The sequence below is a fragment of the Solanum stenotomum genome, chromosome 1, assembly GCF_019186545.1.
Source record: "Solanum stenotomum isolate F172 chromosome 1, ASM1918654v1, whole genome shotgun sequence".
NCBI lineage: Eukaryota > Viridiplantae > Streptophyta > Magnoliopsida > Solanales > Solanaceae > Solanum > Solanum stenotomum.
Genome location: NC_064282.1, coordinates 5,533,235 through 5,554,391, shown reverse-complemented (window position 1 = coordinate 5,554,391; position 21,157 = coordinate 5,533,235). Strand labels below are relative to the sequence as shown.

At 32.1% G+C, this 21,157-nt stretch overlaps 4 protein-coding genes across 4 annotated transcripts; 3 read left to right on the top strand and 1 right to left on the bottom strand.

Annotated features, from left to right (window-relative positions):
• Positions 1–457: 457 nt before the first annotated feature.
• On the top strand, positions 458–4,539 carry LOC125853228 (protein trichome birefringence-like 12). The gene is made up of 4 exons (XM_049532901.1): positions 458–1,044; positions 1,987–2,124; positions 3,135–3,384; positions 3,828–4,539. The coding sequence occupies exons 1-4, from the start codon at positions 521–523 to the stop codon at positions 4,110–4,112; spliced, it is 1,197 nt and encodes a 398-aa protein (XP_049388858.1). The 5' UTR covers positions 458–520; the 3' UTR covers positions 4,113–4,539.
• A 489-nt stretch (positions 4,540–5,028) lies between these two features.
• Positions 5,029–5,656, top strand: LOC125875792 (uncharacterized). Its single transcript, XM_049556830.1, has one exon. The coding sequence runs from the start codon at positions 5,129–5,131 to the stop codon at positions 5,633–5,635; it is 507 nt and encodes a 168-aa protein (XP_049412787.1). The 5' UTR covers positions 5,029–5,128; the 3' UTR covers positions 5,636–5,656.
• A 244-nt stretch (positions 5,657–5,900) lies between these two features.
• Positions 5,901–8,766, bottom strand: LOC125875781 (glutamyl-tRNA reductase 1, chloroplastic-like). The gene is made up of 3 exons (XM_049556819.1): positions 8,278–8,766; positions 7,750–7,991; positions 5,901–7,298 (listed from the first exon to the last, which is right to left on the bottom strand). Exons 1-3 carry the CDS (start codon positions 8,552–8,554, stop codon positions 6,159–6,161), a joined length of 1,659 nt encoding a protein of 552 aa, XP_049412776.1. The 5' UTR covers positions 8,555–8,766; the 3' UTR covers positions 5,901–6,158.
• A 3,984-nt stretch (positions 8,767–12,750) lies between these two features.
• On the top strand, positions 12,751–14,060 carry LOC125875556 (peptide methionine sulfoxide reductase B5-like). The gene is made up of 3 exons (XM_049556541.1): positions 12,751–13,049; positions 13,322–13,478; positions 13,696–14,060. Exons 1-3 carry the CDS (start codon positions 12,847–12,849, stop codon positions 13,849–13,851), a joined length of 516 nt encoding a protein of 171 aa, XP_049412498.1. The 5' UTR covers positions 12,751–12,846; the 3' UTR covers positions 13,852–14,060.
• The last annotated feature ends 7,097 nt before the right edge of the window (positions 14,061–21,157 follow it).

Here is a 21,157-nt window from a genome sequence, read left to right as displayed (position 1 = left end):
ATCTATTATAATCATTTACAAATTGAATAAAAAAATTACCTTTTCAAATTACTCCTTAGTATAATTATTATGGAAAATGATCTATTATGAGTCTACGACTTGACTACTGACAAATTGAATAGGAAAAAAAAAATACTCTTTCAAATCTCGTGTAAAAGTAAAAGATCAAATCTCTCATAAAAAAAATTATGATTTAACAAATTCATCTCTCTTTATATTAATTTCTTCATATAATTAAAAATATAACTTATTTAATAAATACTTTAAAAAATCAATATGAAGAAGAAAAAATGTCTCAAGTCAAAATTTGAATTATATTTATTTTAATAAAGGTTTAAAAGATGATTAGAAAAAATTAAAATAAGGAAAAATAAGTGTGTAATATCACAAACCGAAAAAGTGAGTTTTATAAAAGAAACCTGAAATTATCCCAAAATAATAATTGGTGGGTATGTAAAGTCGATAATACCTCATAGTATTTGAAATGGTTCTTCAGTGTCATGTTTAGAGGAGATCAGAAATGGCGTCGAAGCTAACTCCAAAGCTCTTCTCATGGCTGATTCTGCCGACGTTGCTTCTCATTTTCCTCTACTCTTTATCCCTTCCTCTTTATGCTCCTACTTCTCCAAAACCCAAAATTCCCGTCTCACCTTCTTGTAATCTCTTCAAAGGCAAGTGGGTCAGCGACCCGAATCGCAGACGCATTTACGATGAGTCCTGCCCCTTTCACAGAAACGCCTGGAACTGTCTAAGAAACCAAAGAGAGAACATGGGTCGGATCAATTCTTGGAAATGGAAGCCCGACAAGTGTGATTTAACTCGGATCGACCCAGTTGGGTTCTTGGGTTCAATGAGGAACAAGAATATTGGGTTTGTTGGAGATTCGTTGAATGAGAATTTCTTGGTTTCGTTTTTGTGTACTCTTAGAGTGGCTGATTCGACTGCAAAGAAATGGAAGAGAAAGGGTGCTTGGAGAGGAGCCTATTTTCCAAAGTTCAATGTTACCGTGGGTTATCATCGTGCTGTTTTGCTTGCGAAATATGAGTGAGCACATTGTTTTGTTCTTTTACCTTGTTTTGATATTGCAATATATTCCTTGGATTCTTGTTATAAATTGTGTTGTTTAGTAGCAAATGCAAAAAATAGTTTTGATATTGTGTTATTTAGTGCAAAGATTAGTTTTGATATTGTGTTGTTTAGTAGCAAATGACAATCTTTTACTAGATATTATTGAGTTTGCACCTAATCATGGTTGCTTATCAACACTAAAAGTTGGAGAATTCATGGCTGTACTGTGAGTTGTGGATCTAAGTTGTGGTTCCCTATATTTATATATTGATTATACAAAATAATGGCTGAGCAACTCCTGATTTGAAGATCATTTCCTACCCACAGCTTATTTCGAATTCTAGTTCTTCCGAGAATAATTTTGAAGGAAGGAGCTTTGGAAGGCTAGGATTCATAGTGCAATTTTCTAAGAAAAAGTCTGTTCATTCCAGGATGTTTGTAGCATTAATTTACTTTTGCTACTTGAGTTTTCATATGCTTGTATTGGCTAATTTAGAAAGTCATATTTTTACAATGAATTTGGAGCTTTTAACTTGAAACTCTTTGTTGTATGAGTTATAACCTGTTGTCTGGTTGAGTGCTCAAGTGGATAATAGAGCTTGAATCATGACTAGCTTCAGTTTCTGATATCATGAAGGGATTTTGTCACTAGAAGAGTGTAGGTTAGCTTCTTGATACGGCTGTTGCTCCTCAATTTTCTTGTAAGAAATCTGCTGACCATTTACTTTAATTTTTGAAACAGTTCTCGTTCTGTCTGGTTAATTACACTAACAGAAGTGAAAACTGTATCCTGTATACCATTTGCATTTCAAAGTTTGTCCTCATTCTTGAATGTTGCCAAAGTTGGATATCAGTCTGAAGTATGGTGTGAGTTTTCTTTGAGTCATAATCTTACTTGCTCATTACTGATTAATTAAGGTGGCAGCCAAAACAGCTAGATGACTCCAACCAAGATGGATTGAAGGGAAGATATCGAGTAGATGTTGATATTCCAGCAGATGATTGGGCTCATATTGGTGCCTTTTACAATGTTCTAGTCTTCAACACTGGTCATTGGTAATTTTATTTTATCTTGATAAAGTGGTCATTGGTAATTTTATGTGCCTTCTTGCTGTTTTTGCACATTAGTTGATATGTCTATCACTTATGTGGTCCAAATAGAATGACCACTTCTCTTTCTCTGTTGATTATGAAATATTGTCATTTTTGTTCAAAGTTTTCTTACATAATATGTTAACAAATTGAATAAAGCATCTGGATGACAGTGGGTTGTTGAGTGAAAATATTAACATCAACTACCTGCCCAACCTTGCAAACACATCACCCCATGTGGATGGAATCTTCAGCCACCTTTGGATGCTATGCTAACCACCTATTGTACCGCTATTGAAACTTCCAAAGTTCTAAAATTTATTCAAAGACATAAAGGTCTGAGCTCCCATCTATCTCCAATAGCATCTCACATTAATCCTAGAAAATAAAAATAAAAATTGATATGTTGCCAAAAAAACAAATTTTGCCATATTAAGTAGAAAAATGTCCGTGTTTTTTAAGTGGAAGGTGTTATCTTTGTTCTTTTAGATGTGAGTGTAGTGGGGAAGAAATTGAAGTTCCAGTGGAGAATGAGCTAGGTAGATCAGCTGGTAATTTGTTGTGTGCAGCAACTTTGGACTGTTAATGATTCCAATTGTGTTTCTTGATAAAACTAAATGATTCTCATTGTGTTTGTTCAAACTTAAAAGCTAGTATTCCTGTAATCACAGGTCGGGCTACATTTGAGAATAAACCAACTAAGACTACTGTATGATTTTTCTCCTCCTGTAGACACATATTGGTATTTGGTACACATCTAATTCTGGAAAAGTGATGGTTCAATTTTATGTGTTTTTACTTTTTCTTGTTGTTGGGGGAAGAGGGGAAAGAGGCCCAGTGGAAGGGGGGAAGCGTCATCTTCTGCTCTTGGTTTCTGTATTCCTGACATGACATTTCAAATTATTTCACCGCATCTAGTTATTAACATATTATCTCAAACTCCTTTGGTTTTAATGGTTATCAATATCTTCTAGGTGGGGCTTTGACAAATTCCCTAAAGAGACACCTCTTGTTTTCTACAAGGCAGGGCAACTGATTCAACCTCCATTGGAGATGTTTGATGGACTTAAGGTTGTTCTCGAGAATATGATTGCGTTCATAGAAAAAGAATTACCAGAGGAAACACTTAAATTTTGGCGCTTGCAATCACCAAGGCACTTTCAGGGTGGTGATTGGAATCAAAATGGTAGTTGCACAGTGGATGGACCCCTTGATGAACTTCAGGTATGCACTTTTTGGTAAATTTGAAATTTTCACTTTCCAAAGGTAATCAACTTGGTTAGCTACTAACAGAGTTTCCCCTTGCATGCATACTAATAGAAATCACTTGAAGATGCATTGCTTAGGCTAAAATCTTATGTCAGGAAAGTTGAAAAATATGGATAATTTGTTAAATAGTTTAGGCATTTAGCAAGGATTTGCCTCCTAAGAAAGCTTATTTTGTCTAACAATTGATACAGAAGTATATAACTTTAACATGTTTGTAATCTAATAAGTGATTTCCTACTGATAGAAAAAAGTGTTAGTTCCCAAATTTACATTTTCTCAGACAATTAGGTTCCCTGTATACTTTTTTGACAAATTATAGGGACTATTATGCACTAGAAAGTTTATTACAGTAAGTAGTGACAAGTTTTCTGAAGAAAATCTTACTGATACCTGAACAGCTTGACCTGTGGTTTGATCCCAGATATAATGGGGTTAACAAAGAAGCAAGGCGACTAAATCATCTGATCGAAGAGGTCTTAAAAGGCACAACTATCAGAAGCCTCGATCTGACTCACTTGAGTGAGTTCAGGGCAGATGCCCATCCTGCAATTTGGTTGGGGAAAAAGGATGCAGTGTCGGTCTGGGGTCAAGACTGTATGCACTGGTGCCTTCCTGGTGTTCCAGATACATGGGTTGATATCTTGGCTCAGCTAATCACTCCTCATATTTTGGAGACAGGGTGATCATTATAGATGGTTGCAAAGCTTCCGTGAATCATTTGCAACTGAGCTCCTGATACATCAAGATGTGGGCTTTTTTGATAACAATCACAAACTTGCTGATCTGAAGGAGGTGGTAGAACCAGTTCATTTTTTTGTGTTCTTTCCCGTACATTCTTTCTATCATTTGGAGGGGTAGGGGTTTTGAGATTTCACCTTTGAGACTGTTTAACCATGTTCCAGGGGCTTTGGTTAGAGATGATGTTTTCTGGTGCTTGCTCTTGGGAGGAAAAGTGGAGGCTGATTATAAGCCGAAAGGCCTAGAGTTTAAACTAAGTTTTTTTTTTCTTTTTTCCCTTTTCAGTTTTCACCTCATACCTCAGTAGGATTTGTTCCCCACTTGGAAACTTTGTAGAACATGTATAAACATTGCTATATATATATATTTATTTATTTTTCCTTTTTTGTTTCCATAGTGTTGTCTCTTCTTTTTCAAATTGTGTTTTTGGGTGGAGGAGGTATAATGTATTATTATAATCTTGTGAATTGTAAAAAAAGATTTGTTCAAGTTGCCCGATAATAATCTATTCTTTTTGCTGAAAATGGCTTTAATTTCTTGTCAATTCTCCTAATTACTCTTCGTTTTCTTTATACTGTAAATTTTTAACTACATTTTATATGTTGTGGAATTCTCTTTTTCCTTTTCTGCAGTAAAATTGGTTTGTTACTCGTAAGTACTCTATGAAATTGGTTCATCATTGTACTACAAACGTCCGAATAAATAATTTTAAAATATTCCTTATACCCTAAAATGTGTTTGTTGAACAAAATTAAGTCATAATTAAAAAAAAAAATGAATAATATTCTTCATTAAGTGAACTGTAAAAGGTAAAATTAAACACCAGACAAAAATTATAGACTACTGAAAACAGATGCAAAAACTTGAACACTAGAAGCAAGCAAGCGAACCCCTAGAGCCCTAATAATCACATAAATCGAAATCTTAAAAATCCCAAAACATCAACGCGAATCCTCTCTCCATGGCTTTGAGAATTCATCTTCTTTACCCAAATCGTTTTCCTTCACAATTCACAAAGTCCCAAACCAATTGGGTCCCTTCTATGTATACCTTCAAGAATCAACCCAAGTTTCACAAAGTCTCGTGCACCAACAACGACGACATGAGCGATATAGACCTGGCCTCAGATTTTGCAACAGAGGTTGGAAAGATGAACACCCAGATGATACAGAAAGAGGAAGCGTTGAAGAAAAGCAAAGAGCTTTTGTTCGTTGAGTTTTGCAACTACACGGGCTTGAAATCGGAGGAAATGAAGAAGAAATGGAAGAAATTCAGTGAAGAGGAACAATGGGTTTTGATTAAAAGTTTTGTTTTAGAATGGGGTGCCCATTTTCATCCATTATCTGCTAGGTCTGTTAAAGAATTAGTTGATGAGTACTTAGTTGAAAACACTTCTGACTTCAATTCTTCTTCTTTTTTCCCTGGTCTCAAAAAATTGATGGGATTTTCAGGGGATGATAATGAATAGATTGGATTTCAGTTTCCCTTATTGACTTCTAGCTTTAAATATTTCTGCTTTTGTTTTGTTAAATTAAACAGAATGGGAATTTGTTTCCTTCAATTTGGAAAGATGCCAAAACATCTTATATATGCTAGAGTTGATGTAATTCCCCACTTTTTTTTTAGCCAAAGTAGAAATCAAAAGGAAGTAACAGACAGAAAGAAGTTGAGAGAGTAAAGTGAGAAGCTTCACAAAGCCCTTATGAACTTGATATATTATGAATACTCCTCTGGAATCAACAAATGGATATATACTCTTCTGTAAGAAATACAACTGCAACTATGGCAGACTTTCCCGCAATCTGAGGGAATCCCTCGTGTAATGTTGGCTACCTATGGCCTAAAAAAAAGAATTTCATCGTGTTCTGTGTACTTTAATTTGATACAGTTAAAACTAGCAAACTGTCAGGGAAGGATCTGAAACGATGATCATTCCTGATTGAACTTTGCTGAACGTTATTGACCTTTTCTAGCTGAATGGTAAAAGAACCTCAAGAGGAATGCTTTTGATTTTGTTCTATCTTGGCTCGTACTTTCTCTTCCAATACAGAAATCTCTGTATCAAGACCAAATATTCTGTTAAGGGCGTGCATATTTTTAAGTATTTCACTCAAAGTTCGGTTTTCTGCTCCATCACATTTCAGATGCTGCATTGGTCCGTGTAGCAGCTTGTTTACTATCCCTAAACTGAGATCATAGATGGCCTTCTTCTTGTTTTGGGGGATATCATCACCCATCTTAGACAAACATTTGTCAACCTCAGCAGACCTAATTCTTTCAGCATATGCCCTGAGCTTTTTTATAGTTGGAACGGTCTCAAGGGAGTCTTTAAGTGCTTCAAATTGTTTCACTTCCTCAGCAATGATGGTCTCAGCTTCCATTTTCTTCCGCAACCGATCCTCCTTATTAGCTTCCACAACCTCTTTAAGATCATCCACATTGTAAACACCTGCACCTTCAAGTTCTGCGACACTAGGCTCCACATTCCGAGGAACAGAAATATCGATAAATAGCCTCCGGCACCCATCTTCAGAGTTCACAGAAGGGAGAGCTTGAACACTCTCCTTTATGAATAAAGGAGCTTTCGAAGCAGTGCAGGTGAATATTACATCAGACTGAGCAGCACATGCTAACAATTCTGAGAAAGGTTTGTATACTATATCAGCATCCATCAACTCCTCACGGATGGCAGCAACTCTGTCCTCTGTCCTGTTAACGACAACCATCTTTTTACACCCTTTAGCAACCAAATGTCTGATCACAAGCTTTCCCATCTTGCCAGCTCCAACAATTAACACACGAGCCGTAGAAGAAGAATACGCTGGAAGTTTCAGCAGAGCAAGCTCCACCGCCGCTGAACTGACTGATACTGATCCGCTGGAGATATTGGTCTCAGTTCTTACCCTCTTACCAGTTGTGATTGCACGCTTAAATAGCTCACTTATTTTCCTTCCAAAGCCAGGGACCCCCTGTCCATTCTTAACAACCTGCTTGACCTGTGCAAGAATTTGACCTTCTCCCAAGACTAGGGAATCTAGTCCAGCAGCTACTTCAAACAGGTGTTGTGTGGCATCTTGATTGTATAGCAAAAACCGGTGTTGGCATAGCTCTGTAACTGGAACTCCACTAAACTGCCAAACAAAGATATTTGTGTCAAAAAAGGTTTGCATATAAAGTGCAACAAAAAATGAACATTATAGCATAGGGCTGTATTTCTTTGAAATCAGGTAGTTAGACCTTTGCAATGACGTTAATGAGCAGGGGAACCAAAGCACAGTAAAATAAACACAATTCCTTCCCAAATGTAGAAATACAGTGTATAAATGGAACAGCAAGTCAAAATCTTTTGTTTATCATTCAATTGTATCTTTCATGATGGAGAATACGCAAGGTAATTCCTAAGCCTTTGAAACCAAGATGAATTTGTTCAAATCTTACTGCAAGCGACATAGGGTAGATGATGCTCATTAGAGTTTAATGCAGTTTTTATATGACAGTGTTGCTAGTTATCACACGGGTTTAAGATGTTAGTCAACAAAAGGAAACATTATGCAGATAAATGATGCTTGAAGAAAAAATTACCTTAGACATCCACTCAGTCACTTCTTTAATTCCACGATTTTGGGCAAGCGCCAGAACATATATTTCAATTCTGTTACAAGTACTCAATACAGCAGCTTCCTCTATATGATTCAAGGAACACAGTTCGCGAATTGCTTGAGGCCATTGTGCTTCTGGGATAGAAACTTTCTCCCGCACTTCAACTGGTGCTGTATGAATGTTAAGTCCAATAACCATGATGCTGCTACTCTCCTTTGTATATCCTGGCACGAAAAAGTTTCCTATGTTAGACTACCTTCTTTCTCAAACATCTTAAGTAAACTCGAACTATCCAACCGCGTATCAATCAATGAACTACAATCCCCAATTAACTAGGGTCAATAATTGAATCACAGAACTCTAGCTAAAACATCATAACTTCCTAGTAAATTTAGAACCTCAATACCACAGATTATAGTTCAATCAAGGTCACAGACTTGAGATAAGAAAAATATCACAAAACTCTAGCTAAAATACCAAAACTTCAAGAGAAAAAAAAAAGAGGCATACGATCAGCAGCAGATGTTTTGAGAAGTTCCAAAGCAGAAAGACTCGATGTTCTAGATTCCTTTTTGCCATTTTTCACCACCGAGTTGGATGATAACTCACATTTAGGGCTCAACGAATGCGATCTCGTCCAATATACCAACGGCTTAATTCTTCGACGACTCCCAAAAAATCTAACTTGATGATCCACAGAAGGAGAAGACGACGAAGAACAAGACGTAGAACTTAAATAATCACAATTGAAACTGCCACCTGTCACAAAGCTGCTCGCAACCGCCATTGAAACACAATTTGTAGAAAACAGCAATAGCGGCTATGGCGAGAGAGCTCCGAAACCCAGATTTGTAATCGAAATTCGGAACAGGTGACAGAATGGAATAGGTATGGAGGTGATGGGTTTGGTATAAAAAAAATAATAATTAGTGAGTGGTGGGATAATATAATTAGGCAATTTTATTTATTTGGACGGAATCGACGATAATAATGGTGGAATAGTAAGATAGTGGTTGGTGATTATTGACTTTTCGGGAATGCTTATTTATAGTTTGGGGTTTTTCGATTATACATATTCCATATACGCGTTGGTTCCACACTCCAAAATTTAATAGGATTAGGAATTGGTCCAATCGTGACTACATTTAGGAACGTGTTAATAATTTCAAATGGTGGTTCCTTTTTTGACTTGGATTTGGAATTGGCACCATATTGGATTAGATTTCAAAGTACGTAAATAGAGTATTAAATCATGTTATTTTTTATTTTATTTAATTATTAAAGGTTGTTTAGTGCATAAAGTGTTCTACGTTAAAAGAATTTTAAAAAAGATTTATATTTCAAGAAATGTGAGATAAATAGTTTATTATAATGCAAGTATTAATATATATTTTCACGGCTCAAATATGTGGCCTACATATCACACGAAGATAGTATTTAGGAATTTATTAAAAGTTGCCCAATGCCTATAGCACTCTCGTTAGCAGGTTTTGAAGAAATGTTGCATCCCCAGAGGTGTGATATAAACAATTTATCCTAATGCATACATTAATTACTATTTCCACTATCTGAATCACTAACCTACATATTACACTTGGGACAATATTTGGAAATATTTTCACGTCCAATAATTATTAAATTATTACCTCACCTGTCTTTTTATAAATCACTTTTGAGGCATGAGTTTGACAATTGATAATCATCGGTTTGAATTTGAATAAAAAAATAGCAAATCCATTTCAAAGTTTTAAAAGTATATTAATGAAGAAGCTTCTTTTTTGTTGAACTATTCCATCTGATCCATTCGGATTGTTGCGGTACAGTGATTAAAAAAAGTACAGATAATTAGCATGCATTCTCATTTAGACTTGTAATTCGTTATGAATTAGGATAATTAGATCTCAAAGTCAAAATGATATTTTTTTCAGCGTTGTAGGCCCAAGAAATTTTGATAATAGAAGGAATTCTTCTAAACCTTTGATTGCACAAAGTCAACTTGAAATTAAAATAACACATTATATTGCTAACACAACTGTTACTCAACAAATCTATATATATTAATATAAAGTAGGAACATAAGCCCGCTGATGTGGCACCCTTTATATCCCAGGAATCACATTTATATTTTTTTTTGTTTTTTTTTCCTTTTTTCCTCTCATTTTTCTATTTATCTAATTTAATTTAACTTAATATTTAACAGTTTATACGTCATTAAAGAAAAAAATAACGGTTAATTAATGCAGCCCTTAACCCTTGCATGAAAAATTTCAAATGACATCCTATTAATTAAATTAATTAAATTTCAGCCTTTCGCCAATCTCTTTTATTATAACAACATTTGTTACACTTTCATTTTTGGTTGCCAAGTATTAATATTAAGTAGGAATAATATTGATCTTTTTTAACATTGTAATTCTATACTTCTGATACATAGAATGACAACATGGCTTCAAGCAGGATGCTTATTTTTGTGTGTGAGTATTTTTTATTTTGATTATTTTATATTGTCTAATCTCTCTCAAAGTCTTAACATTTTGATTCTGATACTTCTCTATGACTAACATTTCTATTTATCTTTATTTAATTATGAGATTTTTGACTTTTGTTTCAATAACTTCTCTCTTCAAATTTTATTCCAGTAAAAGCCTTTTAACTATTCTGATCATGTTGTAAGACTTACTAAATCATTGTTATTACTACTATGAACTATCATGCCTCTTCAACTATAAAAGTACCTAATCAAAACAAATGCCAAATATTTTCTTGAAAAGGCAAAAGACACACATAAGAGAAATTTTTTTCGGAAGATAAAGCTATAGATAAAATGTCCTTTCATAATATGGATTAGAATAGCACTTGCACTTAATGCGATGCACAATATCTAAAGCCTACAAAGAAATAATTAAAAAGGTGCCCTTCTATTCAATGAGTTTTAGGTACATTTGAAAATGTGAATAAAAATTTATCTATCATTAACGAAATATATATGGAATTCGAGTTTTGAAAGTTTTTTTTTTTTTTATAAAAGCACTACATTTTTTATTAATGAACTTTCTACATTGTAAATTCGAATTAGTCATAGAGATAATTTTAGTATGAACTAAATATAAATTAATTGATCAATAAATTTTGATATCAAATAGTTAGTAAAGAATAATGTCTATAAATTCTATCGGTAAATTTCATGTGTTTTTGCTTCACATATAAGAAATGAAAAAGTGTGTCGATAAGTATTCCTAACTATGTTCTTATTAGTGCATATCTTCACTTTCTTACTCACTCTTTCCATCTAATTTGGGTTCTTGAAGAGTTCGTTGTAATCTTAATTTAACAATAGTTATAAGTTATAACAAGGGAATGATTATTAAATTGTCACTTTTATTATTGTACTGCCATTAATTTTAATACCACTCTTGTAACTATTCCGTCAATTTGTAGTATTCCATTTTTTCATCCTTACATATATGTTTATTTACAAAGATAAGAAATTGTAGTTTAGTTTATTATTTGTTTCATTTTTATGTTGATCAATTGCAGCTAATGAAATAGATTGAAACCAAGGCAATTTCATGAAAGGGTTTTAATAGTACTTTCTTTAGGGAGATGAATGATTGTTCTCTATTCACTTTATCAAACATTTCATTTAATATTTAAGAAATTAGATGAAAATTTCATCCATATGTGTAATGCTACTTAGAAGATTCTTTTAACGAGATTATTGAGTTTCTTTAAGGGACAAATAAGTCCATACATATAATTGAGATATTTAATAGGTTAAAAGAAGTATTACAATAAAACTAAATAAGAGAATTATAATATTGTAAATTTTAAGAGGCGAGTGTTATAAGTCAAATTCGAACCATTTAAAAAAGGCAAATTCAAAGAAAAGTGTATGAAATTATCCCCTTTTTCATTCATAGATCTATTATATATATTTATGCTAATTTGCATGTTAGTTCTACATTTTATGCATTTACGTTAGAGAATAACATAATTTTAGTGAAAGCAAACTCTAAGCTCATCCTTGCACCAATGATACCTTTGATTTCTTTATCTACTATTAAATGTATATATTCCTTCATTTTTTTTTTCTTTTTTTCTGTTAAATCTATTATTTTAATTTTTATTATCATGTCATAACTCTATAAAAGAACGCATTCAAATGGATACTAAATTCCTAAATTTTCAATTATGACAACTCTAACACAAAATAATGTATATATTAGATGGTGCTAAAAGATTCTTTTGTTTTTTTTAGTTGATAAAATCAATATCCCAGGAATTTAACTCAAAATATATTACAAATATAAGTATTAAAATTTGTAATATAATTTATTTGGATTTGAAGATCGAAAAAATCATTAAAAACATTAATAATATCATAATTTTATTTAAGAAAAACAAAAAAATATTTAAAATATTTCATAATTTTTTTTTTACCACGCGTAGCGCGGCTTAGTTTCCTAGTATTATACTAAAAGAAGGAAAAATTTTAGAATAATGTTTGGTGTCTTTGAAGAACATAACTTCATTACACATAGATTATGGCAAAAGTTTGTTAGCTTTAAGTGTATATAAAAAATCAATATTATATATGATTAGACATGCACTTTGTTACTCAATAATAATTTGCATTAATTATTTTTATATTTAAGTTATTATATTTTTTAAAAACCGCATAACGCGTGTGTACGTATACTAGTTTAAAGATAATCTGGAAATCTTCTTAATTAAATACACATAATAAATAAAATAAAGGATAAATAATGGTAATGTCCGTAGATACTGTCATAAAAGGTTAAACTGTGGTATCAATTAACGGGCGACCCGTCCTGTAACATCAAACAAAAATATAAATTGAAAAAAAAGAACACAAGAAAAGATTTAAAAATTTAATGGTTTTTTTTTCTTTCTAATGGTGTTTTATCCACATAAATATGATCAGATATTCCAGAATATAGATAAAGTCAGTTAGCTGGAATTTGTGAAGCTGTACAGCGACGGTTGGAGCCTGGAGGATCATCAACACACAATTAACTGAATATATGTGTTGAGAGTAAGCAAAAAAATATCATTTCCATGGACTCTCAGATTCTAAAATTTTCGCCAATTATTCCTTCAAGAAATTTCATTTTCAACTCCAAAAAAGCAGTTCACATTCATGGCCTGTCCAATACCCAATTCAGGGTTTCAGCAGCAAGGTCCGTTCAGAAGTCAGAGGAGGAATGGCGTGCCGTTCTCTCCCCTGACCAATTCCGGATTTTGAGGCAGAAAGGCACCGAGTATGTATAATTTTTATTTCTTCTTTCTTCGATCTGTCGTTGCGCGTATCTGTTTAGGCAATACCAATAGGTCAGGATTATGACACAGTTGTTGCTACAATATTAGGCTTGATAAAATAATTCTGCATTTTGTTCCGGGATTATTATCTATCAAATGACCCCTTAGTCAAAGACTAACAAAGCAGGCAAGCAAAAAAAGGAATATTGCTGATTATTATAGTTATGTTGTGTGAATAATAAAGTGATTAGAATCCCTGATTTTTACTTGACAGGAATCAAGGGAGTGGAGAGTATAACAAGTTTTTTGGTGTAGGCACCTACCTCTGTGCTGGTTGTGGCACTCCACTCTACAGATCCGCAACCAAATTCAACTCACCCTGTGGCTGGCCTTCTTTTTATGAGGGTCTCCCTGGTGCCATAAATCGCAATGTGAGCTTCTTTCCAATCACACTAGCTACATTTGTATGTGACTTTTCACTTTCCAAATATTCTTAGATTGTTTTACCACAACTCTTTTGGTGACTTGAACTCCCAACTTCTTTATTAGAAATTGAGTGCTCCATCAATCTCACTTCTAATGCTAGAGTTGCTATAATTACAAAAAGTTTTCCTTGACATTTTTGAGTTGTTTTGCATGATTTTTCAGCCAGACCCAGATGGCATAAGGATGGAGATAACTTGTGCTGCTTGTGGAGGCCATCTTGGTCATGTTTTTAAAGGTGAATGGTTTCGTACCCCAACAAATGAACGCCATTGTGTCAACAGTATATCCCTCAAGTTCAAACCACCGCAATTTTCTTAATGCCTATATATATTTTCACATATATATATATTCGTCCTGACTACGTACAACTTTGATCTAATAGTCCATTCTTTCATGTAGCTTAGCAACTTCCTGCTAGTCTGTGTATTAGGTGGAAAGGTATAGTGATATTTTGTTTGTAATTATGATCTGTATATGCTTGATGATTTTATTGAAGATAAGTAAAGAAATGAGCTATTTTCATTCAACACATGAGGATCTAACTATTACAATTACATACTTGACTACAATTGTTCTGTAACTTCGATCAGTATTAACTGAATATAGGAAAAACCTACTACACTGTAGATAGAACTACACATTACACTGAAGATAGAACTACACACAACTCATTGCATGACAAAGATACATTCACATGTATTATCCGGCTCAATGAGCAATATAATGTCAACTAGTATTTTCTTAAGGCAAGGTGGTTGGTACTTGCAAATACAATGAGCTGTGAAAAACCAATGGCTTGTATCCATAATGTGTGCAAAGTATGCGCGTCTGCTGATTCATTCGAGGGCAAAGAATTGCATTATGTAGAATTGAACAATCAACATGTGCATCAACTGCACTGAGGATATCATCAAGCAGGTATATTTCCGCATCATGATATATAAACAGCGCTCTGTCAGATGCAGAAAAACTTTTCAGAAGATCAGACAATTCAGTACTCATAGTCACTAGACAAGTACCTTGGCAATTTGAAGAGAGAGAATCACGTCACCTGGAAAGTGCAAGACGAGCTCTCGATCGGTCCATCAGATAAGTTAAATCAGTTCCAAGAGAGTATTGAGTTTCTAGGGGATGGACAAGAGCTTCTATATATCTTGAGTTTCTTGGGGCTGGACAGGAGCTTAGTAGAGAAGCTCGAGTTATTCAGCTGCGGAGGATGAAAAGACTGAACATGATAAATAGAATTTAGTAGTAACTACATTCGATTCAATCTATAATGATACAATATCATTCATCCGAATAAGTTCTTGTTAGGTTTTAAAAGTGTGAATAGGAAATGAAGAGTTCAGACTTTGTCGAAGGGTTATGACCTTTATGAAAGGTTGTACCTTTTATAAAGGGTTGTGACCGTTTGAAAGGTTGTGCCTTTTCCAAAGGGTTGTGACATTTCTGAAAGGTTGTCTTTTTTCCAAAGTGTTGTAACCTTTATCCTTTGTTGGCTATAAATAGAGACACTTTCTCTCATTTTTCTGCATCAAATTCTTCCCTTCTTTTGCATACATTTCTTACAAAATAATATTGATCGATCGTGTCTGTGTGTGTGATTCGTTGCTATCTTTTTGAGTTCGTTGAAATTATCGAAGTTTGAGATACCGTTACTTCTTTAATGATTAATTCGTTTTATCTTGGGAGAAATTAATCTACAACCTCGAGTACTTGAGGGGATTAAGTTTCTTAAGGACACACATTAATGAGTTTTGTGGACTCGAATAATTTTATTTTATTTTTTTTATTATTTTTAATTTGCTAATCTAAATAGAGAAGTAATATTCTTACAAGTACGATTCAGTAACTGGTGCCAAAGGGGATAGGAGTGATCTTATGGCCAAAAGGCCGACAAATGAAGTTGATTGGATAAAAAGATGATACCTCAGCCATTACAAAACTTGGATTAAGCAAGGTGATTGTGGCTGACTACAGAGGTGTATTCAGGATTTTGTAAGAATGGGTGTATTATTACGAAAAGATGCATCTAAGATATAAATTTGATCGGTTTAACCTTTACGTTCTTAACACTAACCGTTAAACTTTAAAAATTATAGGTCCAACATATATAATACTACTAGTTTTAAATTTTAATATACACATTTGATTTAATAATATAAAAATTATACCAAACTAATTTTATTTAGGAATTTTCAATGTTACACATTTGAAAATTTTGAAAGATAAAAGCAAAAAAATAAAAGAAAATTTGATTGAAACGCCAAAAGTGCTACTGATAACCACTTGGAGGGGTGTTAATAACAAAAATAAGATAGATATAAGATTTAAATTTCTATATTTGCTTAAAGAGGTGCACCCAATCTTCATCGTATTATTATATGTTACTTTTAACGTGAGTTCACACCTCTATATTTAAATATTTTTTAAAAAATATAACACTACTATATATAATCTAGAGAGGGGACCATGAGTTCATGTGAACCCACGGAACCCCTCTAGATACGCCTCTGGCTAACTAGTAAAGCAATTGCGATACACCTCCAAAATTTTACTAATAAATTTCATGATTTTATTTTCACTTAAATAATATTTATTGAATATTGTAAAAGAATGTACAAATTTTATATAAAGAAAAAGAAAAACTATCTACTATTTATAATAAATATTTTAGAACTTTGAATTAGATATTTTAAATCTTCCTATTAATAACTATTTTTTTTTAAACAGCATCCCATTACATGTATCACAGACAAATGGTTAACATCTCATTAACTAAAAGTAATATTTTAATTTTATAAATAATAGTATCATTATGTGTGTGAAGTTAGCCAAAACAAATTCTATAAGAATTGAAAGACAGATTCGCGAACAACTCACATCAGAAAATTAGTGAAATTTGAATATCCTATTATCAAAGAAAATGTGCAAACAAGTCAAGATTCAAGAATGTAACTATTTCCTGTACCAAATAAAAGAGTAATTTCCAAAATTTTATAAAGATACGTGAAGTTAGCCAAAACAAGTTCTATAAAAATTGAAAGACAGATTCTAAATTAATGGACAACTCATAGTAGAAAACTAGTAAAATTTGAATATCCCACTATCCAAGAAAATGTGCGAACAAGTCAAAATTCAAGAAAAATTCAAGAATGTAACTACCTTCCTGTACCAAGTAAAAGAGTAATTTCCAAAATTTTATAAAGGTATTTAACTTTGTATAGTAATTAGAATCTTGAACACATGTAAAAGAAAATAACTATAATTTCCTTAGTTCATAATTAAATGGTAGAATAAATTTTTTTAAAATAAAATCATAAAAAGTTTCCAGAAAACTACAAACTTGGGAAGAAGGAAAAGTAAGTGCATGGATGGATGATTCATATAGAGTAAAGGAAAGGGTTGGTGAATTCCCTGCACCATTGTAGACATATTGAAAACTAATTTGCAGTCCATCTCTTTAATTGCTTGGGCATCAACTTAGATAATTCCAACGAATTTGCAGTCCATCCCCATTAACAAAGGCGGATCTATGGATATCCGTGGGGTGTCACGATGCTCAGTGATCTCGAAAAAAATTATATATATATATATAAGAAATTAATATATATTTTTTTTGCCACCCACTAAACAAAATAGTGAACAAATTAATTGGCAAGGCAGGCAATTTGCCACACGGGCAACGCGGGTTCAAACTTCATGAACGGCATTAATTTTTGGAGCTTTTTCTTTCTTTCTTTCTTTTTTTCAATTTTTTTCTTGTCTTTTTCATTAATATGTGAAGAATATTATTGAGAATATATTTAAATAGCAGTTTTTAAAAAATATAAGTTTTAAAAATTATGAGTATTATTATTAGAGTTCTTTTAATTGAAAGGTTATTTCGATCTTTACCACGTTCTTGCTAAGTAAGATGACTAGATTGAAATTAAAAATTTATCCTCTTTGTTATATATTTGCAACAACACATAAAGTCAATGAAATATGAATATATTAAGTTAACACTATTAGATAGTTATGTAAGCTCAAATTTTAGTGTGAAAAATATTTTTGTTTCCTCAAAGTTTCAGCGAATTAATAAGGCCACTAATTCCTAAAAAGAAATAAAAATTGATTTGTTTAATTATCCCTAATCTCATAATATCTAAAAGAAAATATTACTAACATGCATGTTTGATCGATTTATTTATAAAAATCGAAAAAAAGTTAAATAACTCGAATTGTAACCCAAAATTAAAGCAACAACCCGCTTATCTTACTTGAACAATGTGACACCCAGAACCTCCAAATCCTAGATCCGCCCTTGCCCATTAACCGCTCGTACATTGACCCAAAGAACAAATTTGCAGTTCAACCCCAATAATCGCTCAAGTATCGACCAAAGAACAATAGAGGGTATAATATACGGCGACCAAACGAATTTTGAAAAAATTGGGTGTATAATATGTGGGCCAGGTTTATGCATCATTTTGTCTAATTCACAACTTTACTCTATGTTCTCAGCTACATTTTTTTTAAAATATTTTTTGGAAAACAAAAGAACATTATATTGCTGATTGATTGATGTATTTTTTCATTTGGTTAATTTGAAAAAATAATAACATAATGGATAAAATCGGGGAGTAAAATATTTCAAATAGGTAAAAATCACTTAAATTCCTCATCAATTACGTTTCAAATAAAAATCGACATGACTTCTCTCTCCGTTATTCCTCAAATTTCTAATATTGATTATCAACAACATGCTCAATAATGGGGATCAAGGGGGGATCTACGTACAAGTTAGGGGTTCATTTGAATTGCCTTCATCAAAAAATATATTATATATACAAGGTCACATTTTAATATTATGAGTCTATATTATATTATGAACCCTAAAAACTAATGGGAAGCTTAGCTCAGTGATTAAAGGGGTTAATCTCGCGGCTGAGACCGTGTTCGGCTCTCACATTCTAAAAAAAAATTCTATTGTTTTTGCTTGACTTTTCCCGTCGGGGCTCTGAGATGGGATTCATCTGGGCTAGATCTTTATTATTATTATTATTATTATTACTATTAATTATTATTCTTACTTTTTTTCTTTTCTTATTTTTGCTTTATTTATCCTATTTCTTTTATTATATAATTGGTTTTTGTTTAAATTTTTTAAGGTATATTCTTTTCAATTTTGCCTTTTCTTCTTATTATTTTTCTGTTCATTTTTTTCTACACAACTCTTTTTTAATGTATTAACTTGAAGAATACTTTTTAAAAAAGAAAGAAAGATAAATTGTTATTAAATTTGAAATTGAGGTAAAAAAATGTCTTAAATAAATAAGATATATTAAATTTTATCGAATTAAAAATCATGAATAACCTTTTAAAAATATTTATTTAATTGAATTTTCTTTCTTCGATTTCATGGAATTTCTTTTATATTTTCCAATTTTATCCTAAAAAAGATGAAAACTAAATTAAATTTACCTGATTCATTCGTTATTTATCTTTTTTTAATGACTAACCTAATAAATTAAATTAAAAAATCGACAATGTCATTTATGATTTATTTACCTTTTGAATATGCATTATAATATTAGTGACTTAATCCTTACAATATTTTAAAAAAGTTTGTTGATCTTCAAAGTAGTATAATTAAATGGGCACTAGTTAAGAATTTAAAAAAATATCAAGATACAATAGAATACTACAAATAATAGGAAAAAAACACAAAATCTTTTAAACAAGATTCTATGGAGTAGAATTAAAGTAGAAAGACGCTAAACGGATCACAACAAGTTTACGTAAATTTGACAAATTAAAATTAGTCTTTCTCTTTTCCATGCTATAATTTTCGAATGTTTACTTCTTTACATATTGAACCCCTTAGTTGAAATTTTGGTTCCACCACTGAATTAGGACAAGATCGTTCTGCTGGCAGATGATGGCATATCTTGCAAAGCTATTGGCATTGTCATTGATAGCGAGCCGAGATGGCTCGTTGCACCCATCTTGAGCACTACACGCCATTTGGCAAACTTAGCACCAGTTGCATAGTACTTTAATATTCAATTTATGTCAAATTGAAGTCGATTGATTTGAGATTTTTGCTGGCAATGAAGAAAAATTTAGAATGAATATAAAATAAAAAGAAATACAAAACTTTTGGATTAATAATTATTTTAAAATGTAGTTACTTGTAATAAATATGTTAGAAATTTTGACTAGTTAGGTAATTTTTTTTTTATCATATTAAAATTATTGAACTATATGCACTATAATAATAAAGTTACTTAGTTTTACACATTGTAATAATAAAGTCATAACTTGTTTTTATTACATTAAAGTAATTGAATTTTACCCGTCATATTTGTATGGAAAAATTGACCTAACGGTAACCTAAACATACGTTGTATTTTAATGCCGATTATGAAACTCACAAATTTCTCATTTTAAATCTTGATTAAAAAAACGTTTGGGACTTTGGTCAGACATGTTTATTAATTACTCCCTCCGTCCCATTTTATGTGGCAACATTTGACCGGACATGGAGTTTAAGAAATAAATGAAGACTTTGAAATGTTTACCAAATTGCCCTTTAAAAAGTAGACTTTTTTTTCTCTCTCCTCATAAATGTATTGGAGTATTATTTTAAGATTAAGTGGGATCAACAAGGATAAAAGAGGAATTGTACTTTTATAAACTTGCCATATAAGGAAATGTGACATTCTTTTTGGGACTGACCAAAAAGGAAATGTTGCCACATAAAATGAGACGGAGGGAGTATATTTTTATTAAGAAAAGATGTTAAAATGGAAAATTCACAAGTTTGAGGGAAAAGGTACAAGTATCCCCTTAGACTATGATCAAAATTTTATAGACACATTTTAACTTGTTAAAAGTATCGCCTAAAAAATGGGCTTTTCAATGCACAAAATTCAGATACCATAAATGAAAAATCCAAAAAAATAAAATATTTTACCACGTGACTATTGTTATTTTGGGTAAATCTTGTGAATTCACTAATAGTGAGTAAAATTCAATTAATTTAATATAAGAAAATAATTCCGTGATTTTACAATGTAACTATTGCTTTTAACAATTGACTTAGCTGAAGTTTCTATAAAAAGAAGGGATAAGGTACAATATTCTTGCGACAGGCTAGACTATACTGAAATTTTAGAAACATACCTTAATTAAACTAAAGTTTTATTATATTTTGAATCAATTTTTTTTATAATTTTATACACCTTTTGGCTTATGTGACATCAAAATATCTCCCACGCGCCTTAACTGCGTGGAATCACGAAGTATGCCACGTAAGCCAAAAAGTGTACAAAATTACAAAAAAAAATGAGTTCAGGGGGTTATATGACCTTAGTTTAATTAAGGTGTGTCTCTGAAATTTCAGTCATAATCTAAGGAATACCTATGCCTTATCCCTAAAAAGAAATATAACATTTCAAAAATTCAGATTATATTTCATCTCCTTTTTTTTGAAGAGAAAGAATAACACGTCCTATTCCATTTGACTATTTGTCTTTAACAATTGACTTAACTAAAACTTTATAAGAAGAAATATAGCCTTTCAGCGTGGTCTTACAAAGTATGATCAAGGAAGGGTAGATGTACGTACAACTTACCC